We start from the raw sequence: 9,250 nt of genomic DNA, 5'->3' as shown, positions 1-9,250 counted from the left end.
ACCTAAGTGTATGTAAACTTCTGACTTCAACTGTATGTAAGATAGTTAAATAAAAAGCAAAATTATTGATTATTATCATTTGTGCCCTGGTCCTATAAGAGCTCTTTGTCACTTCCCACGAGCTGGGTTGCGACAAAAACTCACACTCATTCTTATGTTTAATAAATGTATAGTGTGTGTGTGGCAGGCTTACAATGATGGCAAAAAACAACATTTGAGAGTGCGCTGACCCTGGTGCTAGCTGCTGGAGCTTGAATGTTTGAAGGGGTATGGGACTATAAAAAATTTGGGAACCACTGTCCTGAAACACAAGGCCAATTCTACGCTGGAGTTGTGGACCAAGAAGACAGTGAATGTTCCTGAGTGGCCAAGTTACAGTTGTCTTAAATCTGCTAGCAATGATCAACCACCAATTTGCCAGAGCTTGAATAATTTTTGTAAGAATATTGGGCAAAATCTGCACAATCCAGGTGTGGAAAGCTTTTAGAGACTTACCCAGAAAGACTCACTGCTATAGTTGCTGCCAAATGTGATTGTAACGTATTGATTCATGGGCTGAATACTTATCTAATCAAGATTAGTGTTGTATTTWTTTTTTWAACAAATGTTTGAATTTGTCCCTTACTTTTTGAGACTATTTTGCATAGATCATTGACAACAATTAAATCAATTTTAATTCCACTTTGTAACACAAAATGTGGAAAAAGTAAAGAGGGTGTGAATACTTCCTGGAGCAAGACAATGACAAGTTTACATGAAGTAGATGCAGACAGGCCCCCCAGGCCTGAGTTAGTGAATGTGAGTGCATAAACATGTCAAGGTTCAATTGAATTGGCTACGAAGAATAGGCTCCCATTTCTTCACTTTCCAAATCATACATATTAAATGACACCCTAAAGAGTTCTTCATCTCCAGCTCCCGACCGGTTTACACATTGCTTTTTAGTGTTTGCATGAACTCCCGTTGTGATGTGTGTGTGTTAATGCAGAAATACTTACAGGGTTGTGAATGTCCAGCCATTCTGAGGTGTTTGACTCAACAAACTTGCCGTCAATGAACAACTTGGTGGTGGGCTGCAAGGTTGCAAAAGCACAGGGGGACAATGCGGTCATCCACCATATCAAATCATCATATCTGTACATGTCTAGATTGTATGAGCATGTATTCTAATATACAAGTCTTCTGTAGTTACAAACACTCATAAATGTAGTTATGATTGCATGATGTTAACTCACCACGGATGATGAATAACACATGCGACCCATCTGAAGGGGTGCCTGTAAACGAGAGAAAACGATAGTTATCGGAGTTGTAACTCCAGTTTTACAGTATGAGTGGAGCGGAGCCCCATAGGGGAGCTCTGCTCCTAGTAGTTTTCCACACTGCCTAGGCAGCAAATAGCCGGAGAYAAAAAATGATGCACACATCTGCAGCCAATAGGAGTATAGGTGTCCCTATATAAGGGGACGCTTCCCCTCAATCAGCCTCCCGAAAAATGATCTTCAGCAAGACTCGGGGTCGGCAGGGCCTTAAGTCCTATGGGACTCCGCTCCACTCATAGAACTGGAGTTACTACTCCGGTAACTATCYTTCTATATCGTGGAGCTCCGRCCCATAGGTCTCCTAGTAGTTTAAGGTGGAGCGCAACGCTCCAAAATATATTCCCTGCCGAACCGAACACTTCCCAAACTTTATGAAAAGGTCTGGTCCAGTAATGGCTGCGACCAAATCCCGCAACACTGTAACACACTGTGAAAACAGACTGTGTCACAATGTACTGCGTCCTCGGTCTAATCCGCACTACTCAGTTCAGAGGCACCGCCAATGACTAGTGGGCAGATAAAGCAGAATYTGAGCCATAGAAATCTGTAAAAGCAGATAGATGAACTCAAAACTTTGTCGGCATTCAAAATTGGTCAAATAGTACTGTAACACCAGTTACAGGAACTATATCCCTAATCCATCCYCCCAAACACAGTCATAGACTTGTGGGCAGGACAAAAAAAACATGACTCTACTGTGCCATCCCAGCCAGGAGGAATGTCATGTAGTCATTCTAATAGGAGAAAGCGMACCTGATGGAAACCATGTCCATTGATCCTGCCTTTTTTGTCTTAATTCTAGCCTTCTCATCAGCAAAGCTGAGTACAGACTGAACCAATTTAGAAGACCTACTCACTGATTCCTCAGTGTAACCCGCCACACTCAATCTATAGGACTCAATCTATAGGCAAAGCCAATGATTCGTGGGCAGATAATAGAATATGGGCCAACTACTCTGCCTCAGCAGATACATGACACCTCAATGTTCCATCAATTCCAGTGACCGGTCTAATAGTAAAGTAACACCAGTTACAGCACTATTTCCCTCATCACTCCGCCCCTATACAGTGATACACTGGRGGGCAGTCTAGACATTCTCTGCTGTACTGACAGTGTCAAACAAAGGTCATGTGGCACGTGTCTTACTCTCTGACAACTAAGAGAGCGGACCTAATGGGAACCCTGCCCAATAGTCCTGCATCTTTTCTTAACTCAAATTCTCCCTTCAGCCACACTGAGTACAGAACGAGCTAGAGAGTTAGACGACATGTCTAAACTAGAGGTCGACCGATTAATCGTAATGGACGATTAATCGGGGCCGATTTCAAGTTTTCATAACAATCGGAAATCGGTATTTTTGGGCGCCGATTTGCCTTTTTTTAATTTATTTTTTTACACACCTTTATTTAATCTTTATTTAACTAGGCAAGTCAGTTAACAACACATTCTTATTTTCAATGACGGCCTAGGAACGAGGCAGAACGACAGATTTTTAACCTTGTCAGCTCGGGGGATCCAATCTTGCAACCTTACAGTTAACTAGTCCAATGCTCTAACACCTGATTACATTGCACTCCACGAGGAGCCTGCCTGTTGGCGAATGCAGTAAGCTAAGGTAAGTTGCTAGCTAGCATTAAACTTATCTTATAAAAAACAATCAATCAATGACTGTCATTGCTCCAATGTGTACTTAACCATAAACATCAATGCCTTTCTTAAAATCAATACACAAGTATATATTTTTAAACCTGCATATTTAGCTAATAGAAATCCAGGTTAGCAGGCAATATTAACCAGGTGAAATTGTGTCATTTCTCTTGCGTTCARTGCATGCAGAGTCAGGGTATATGCAACAMTTTGGGCCGCCTGGCTCTTTGCGAACTAATTTGCCAGAATTTTACGTAATTATGACAACATTGAAGGTTGTGCAATGTAACAGGAATATTATAGCTCGTGGATGCCACCCGTTAGATAAAATACGGAACGGAATAAACGTTTTGTTTTCGAGGTGATAGTTTCCGGATTAGTCAAAGGTATATGGTTTAGAGAAATAGTCGCGCATTATAATTCCTGTAATAACTTGCGGCTGAATTTGAAAGGGTTCCTTCGTTATTTTACCGTTCATTTCTTCCATACCGTTCATGTTATCTGAATTACCTTTTTCACATGCTTTTTAAAAGAGAGGTTGGAATCAAGTATGATGCCAGGGTACTTAAAATCAGATACCACCTGGAGCTTCTCCCCTGACACGTAGACATCTGGCTCAGTAGCATCTGTTGCCCTCTTTGTGAAGAACATGCAAACAGTTTTTTTTCACATTGAGATGCAAAAAGAGTCACTGAGCCACTTTGTAACCTGGACCATTACAGTAGTGAGTTCTTGTGCAGGCTTGTTGTTGCTCTTTGCATGCACATATATCACTGTATCATCTGCATACATTTGAACTTCAGACCCAGTACAGACAGAATGCAGATCATTAATGTACAGACAGAAGCAGATCATTAATGTACAGGCTGAACAGGAGGGCCCCAGTATTGACCCTTGGGGCACGCCCACATCATAGCTAAGAGTGGGCGACAGCTCATTGCTCACTGAGTTCTGCCTTCAAGGTATGATTTCATCCATCTCAAGGCATCGGGGAAAAAGTTGAAAAACTTTGGACAATTTTGTGATGAGAATCTCATGGTTAACAGTATCAAAAGCCTTCCTTAGGTCCAGAAACACAGCCCCAACAACGCCCCCTTTGTCCATATTGGACTTCACATTTTCCAGAAGAAAGCAGTTGGCCGTTTCTGTGGAGTGTTTCGCTCTGAAGCCAAACTGCATGGAGTGTAATGTGAAGGGGCTGTTGTTGAGGTGGGCAATCAGTTGTTCTGCTACACACMTTTCAACAACCTTRGACACCACAGGTAGTATACTAATGGGCCTGTAGTTACTCACGTCAGCAGGGTCGCCCGATTTAAAGATGGCCGTTATTATTGGCTGCAGGTGTGTACATAATTTCTCAGGCTATTCGCTGCCTATGCAGCGGGGTAAACCACTAGGAGCAGAYCTCCACGATATAGAACACATAAGGATCACTTTTCAATGTTTAGTTTCCATTGGCTAAGATCCAAAAGCCTAACTTTCTGCAAGACGACTAGCTAAGCTAACTATGTGGCATTGTAGCTAGCTAGTTGAACTCGAGAGCTAACGTTAACTTGCCCAATTGCATGCTACAGAAAATAGCTATATGTTGCAATGCCAAGGGGGGAAATAATTATAAGTGTATGTTTCGACATCGAAAAGTGTGGCACCAACTAGCGAGCTAGCTAACGTGCCATTCTAGCAAGATAGCTAGTCAGCCACTCAAGCTTCAAACAAACAATGCATTTAGAAAAGCTGCACGAGGTYTGTGGTTTACCTTTTTGCTCCATAACGACCTTGCTAGTATCCCTGCCATGGTTGAAGCAACTGTGATTGCTTTTAGCCCAAAAGTACGCACTCCCCAGCTGGTCAGACCCAAAATACAGACACCTCTAGACACTAGAAAAGGTTAGCCGACTAACAGTCACACAATCATGGCGTCAAACTGGCTGAGGACGTAGAAAGAGCAAACGCTGAAATGTTTATCTGCTCTTTCACTGAGACAGCGAGGTTGGGCCACATTGACGAGCGCAGCAGATGCTTTAACAATCTGTGAAATTGGCATGCATGATTCCCGTGAATAGGACCCAATCTGGGCGGGACAATAGCTTGAGAAAGAACCAATCAGTAGGCGAAAACGAAAAAACTCCCCCAAAGGTATGAAGCGCATTGGCTGGCCTTTAATGAWTGCGACCAGTCGACGCTGACACGAAAATGAGTGCTCTGTTACATGTCTTTCATTGATCCCAAGTAGAGTCCATCATTCTAATTTACACCATTTTTTTCCTTATCGAACGAAGACGTGAGAACAAGTGTCTTCTTTCAAACATGGTAGAATACATTAGAATATTATTGAATATCGTAGAATATAAATAGAATAGAGCATATTCAATTAGTCACTTGAAATTACTTTTACTTATTTTGGATTCCACTATTTATAATGTGACAGACACTTTTTATATTGACCTTGGTCTGAGTTTTACTGCTATAAATAAGTTACATCAGGATACATTTGAAAGTATTTCAGTGCTTACCTAACATGTTATATTTATGAGATAGATACATTAGCACCTTTCCCGACAGGTGGCAGTTTCTATGGTAACAGACACACAGGCAAGATGGCGTTCCTTCACTGGAGTTGCCAGGACGTGGCAAAATGGATAAGATCCTTAGGATATCCACATTATACAGTGAGMAAACATATTAAGTTAACAATTAAGTGACTTAGTTACTAATTTCTTCACAATGACAAGTAACTTTCCAGTTTTATTTTAGCTAGCCTAACATCAGAGTAACTTTATAATAATGTGGCTTCGACAGAAGCAGTCTAGGCGTAGGCTACTTTGGTGATAGAGAGACACTTATTCAACAGCTCTGTCTTTATCCCCCCAGGCCTGTTTCACTGAGAACCTCATCACAGGTAAAAAGCTGATTTATGTAAATTGCTGCTATCTGCCAAGATTAGGAATCACAGACTTTGAGGATATGAAGGTAAGGAGATGGTCCTACAAAGCTTTCAAATTCTAAGCTTTTATTTGACTTACTTTTAATTTCGATAGAGTTATTTTTGAATGAAAAAGTCTGAATGGAAAGTAGAAATAGGCTAGACTCCAGTAATKTCTGCACTAAAACTTCCTGGGAGCYCCAACATGAATGTGTGCAGGATTGTTCCAACCCAAATAAGAAASAATTGGACAATCTTCCCATCTCAGTTGTAGGCTAATTTTTAATGATGGGCTGCACAACATGCTATATCATGCACAGCCAAATGCAGAAAATCAGATGCAGCACAGATAATAATTCATATTTCAGAGGCCAACTCACCAGGTGATAGCAGCTAAACTGGACCAGGGTTTATATTTATAATGTGCATGGTGATGCTCTCATTTATAGCCTATTATTAATGCTTGTGGGAGTTAGGGTTATCAGCCCTGAACACCCCTATAATCAGGAGTGTGCAACGAACTGATTATTGCAGATAGAAATACTATGAATAAAGCTGCCATTTCTTCCTCACTCTACACTCTTAGATTCCAAACYGGTTCTTCGGCAGTCCCCACAGGAGAACTCTTTTGGGTTCCAGGTAGAACCCTCTGTGGAAAGAGTGGAACCTGGAACCAAAAAGGGTTGTTCAACYGGTTTTCCTATGGGGATAGCCGAAGAACCCTTTWAGGTTCTAGATAGCACCTTTTTTTCTAAGAGTGTATACATTTCAGAGGGGCATGTCTATTCTAAAATGCAATACATTTCTATCTAAACGTTCTACAACGTACCCTACTGAACGTGACACTTATATTTTAGTAGCCTATGGTTTGACTCCTCCCTGTGTTATACCCCCCTGTAGGCCATCTCTGCACATGTGCGTGAGCTGCTGGGGACATCAGAGCCGCTGTGGAGCCGCAGCATCGCAGACCCCCCCAGAGACAGCATGGGCCTGTTCCTGGAGAAGAAGAGCAGAACAGGGGACTGGGCCGATTCCTTCACCTACACACAYTTCCTCGACAGGAAATAGTGAATGGAATCTGTCCGTCTGATAAAAGAAACATGAATGAATGAGCTGTCTGTCAGTGTGTTGTTTGTAAGATGACGTTAGTTGTGAATGATGAGACAATAATGTTCCATTCAATTACAGATGTTGAGACACTATTTCAAGACAGCGTTTTGTAAGGCACTTTGTGATTAAATTGGTGTTCTGGGGTGTGCATTTAGTTTTTCAGATGATTTCATTTGTAATAATGTGATTGTGGGGTAACAGCTGGTGAAGTGAAGGGCTTAGAACTATGACCCTGTAGTTAGTGCACTACCTGCCGTGCCAAAGGGTCTAGACCTCCTGACATAGTGTGCATAAAAACAGATAAATATTCTAAYCCAAGGGCCCCTTAAGGCTATGTTCCACTTATGCATGGACCGACAGAGTATGAAGGTTTATTGAATGAAATGAATACTCAATTGGTTCATGAACAGTTGGCACACAGTTTCCTCATTACAATGTCCTTTATTGATTAACTAGGTAATGCAAGGTACAACAACAGGATGTCGTTTTCTGCATTCTAAAATAATGTATTAGACAGAGGAAAACTCAAAAGGCTCTTGAAATTACCACAGATCCCTTCATTCCAACACCTTGGGCACAAGCTGTCCTTGTTGATCTGAACCGTGCCTGTATACAGTGGCTGAATGAGGCTGTATTGATCTGCAGTAGAGATCCTCAGTGTAGTGCTGTATTAGATGAAACCCAACACTTTGTGTATTATGAATTGCTGTGGTAAGAGGCAGGAATGTATTTGTTCTGAGGAAGAGTCATATTTCCTGTTAAGAGAACGCACTCAGAGAACACCTGTGTTAAGTGCATTTTCAACGTGAAGAAMTGCAGAAGATGATAAGATGACATCAGAGGTATCATTCCCAGGCATCTTCATCACTTCTTCATGCCACAATACCATGTTAGCCCGCTGATCTAAAGCCTACACAGCTCAGGTAGCTAACGCAAGTCTTCAGGTCTCAAGCAAGGTTGTAAATCACTGAAGCACCTCCATTACATAAACACATCAGCAATAGCCTGTGGCTAGCCCTGTGCTTTAGCCTGAGGAGTAGGTGCCAGAGGCAAAGCAGAAGTGCCAAGGCGTTATAACCAACCTGTCATTTTCTTGCCACGTGGTTATAGCCAACTGTCCTTCTTGCCAAGGTGTTATAGCAACCTGTCATTTCTTGCAAGGTGGTTATAGCCAACCTGTCATTTTCTTGCCAAGGTGGTATAGCCAACCTGTCATTTTCTTGCCAAGGTGGTTATAGCCAACCTGTCATTTTTCTTGCAAGGTGGGTTATAGCCAACCTGTCATTTTCTTGCCAAGGTGGTTATAGCCAACCTGTCATTTTCTTGCCAAGGTGGTTATAGCCAACCTGTCATTTTCTTGCCAAACATGAGAAGGATGTTGCCTTGTATAATGCAGAAATTGTTAGGTTGAAAGATGCTGAAATTAGCATATGGTATAAGGCTGTTCTTCAATTTGCCAGTACATGATACACATTGTAAGGATATTATATATAGGGTCCTAACCACAGGTGCCTAGGCTACAGTTGCTGTTATTTGTGTGCTTTATTTGTTTGCAGAGCTGCAGCAGATCTATTCTTATTATGCACCAATTAGATTGTGTGTGTGTATGTCTCACTGCATCAAATCATTGAGCTTAATTGGCTTAGTGCTTGCTCATAAATGTGGTGAGCTCATAATTATTTGTGATGATAAATAAGATGGTAATTCATATTTTTTTTTTTATATACACTGCTCAAAAAATAAAGGGAACACTAAAATAACACATCCTAGATCTGAATGAATYAAACATTCTTATTAAATACTTTTTTCTTTACATAGTTGAATGTGCTGACAACAAAATCACACAAAAATTATCAATGGAAATCAAATTTATCAACCCATGGAGGTCTGGATTTGGAGTCACACTCAAAATTAAAGTGGGAAAACCACACTACAGGCTGATCCAACTTTGATGTAATGTCCTTAAAACAAGTCAAAATGAGGCTCAGTAGTGTGTGTGGCCTCCACGTGCCTATATGACCTCCCTACAACGCCCGGGCATGCTCCTGATTAGGTGGCGGATGGTCTCCTGAGGGATCTCCTCCCAGACCWGGACTAAAGCATCCGCCAACTCCTGGACAGTCTGTGGTGCAACGTGGCGTTGGTGGATGGAGCGAGACATGTTGTCCCAGATGTGCTCAATTGGATTCAGGTCTGGGGAACGGGCGGGCCAGTCCATAGCATCAATGCCTTCCTCTTGCAGGAACT

The 9,250-nt window shown here is 41.7% G+C and overlaps 1 protein-coding gene and 1 long non-coding RNA gene across 2 annotated transcripts; one reads left to right on the top strand and one right to left on the bottom strand.

Annotated features, from left to right (window-relative positions):
• On the bottom strand, positions 1-5,000 carry LOC111972677 (uncharacterized). The gene is made up of 3 exons (XR_002878499.2): positions 4,727-5,000; positions 1,236-1,277; positions 1-1,073 (listed from the first exon to the last, which is right to left on the bottom strand). It is a non-coding gene; the product is annotated as an uncharacterized lncRNA (long non-coding RNA).
• Positions 4,089-7,153, top strand: LOC111972676 (sterile alpha motif domain-containing protein 15). The gene is made up of 4 exons (XM_023999704.2): positions 4,089-4,179; positions 5,533-5,639; positions 5,842-5,940; positions 6,794-7,153. The coding sequence occupies exons 2-4, from the start codon at positions 5,568-5,570 to the stop codon at positions 6,959-6,961; spliced, it is 339 nt and encodes a 112-aa protein (XP_023855472.1). The 5' UTR covers positions 4,089-4,179; positions 5,533-5,567; the 3' UTR covers positions 6,962-7,153.
• The last annotated feature ends 2,097 nt before the right edge of the window (positions 7,154-9,250 follow it).

The sequence above is a fragment of the Salvelinus sp. IW2-2015 genome, linkage group LG14, assembly GCF_002910315.2.
Source record: "Salvelinus sp. IW2-2015 linkage group LG14, ASM291031v2, whole genome shotgun sequence".
In the NCBI taxonomy this organism is placed as follows: Eukaryota; Metazoa; Chordata; class Actinopteri; order Salmoniformes; family Salmonidae; genus Salvelinus; species Salvelinus sp. IW2-2015.
This window is presented reverse-complemented; position numbering and strand designations above follow the sequence as displayed.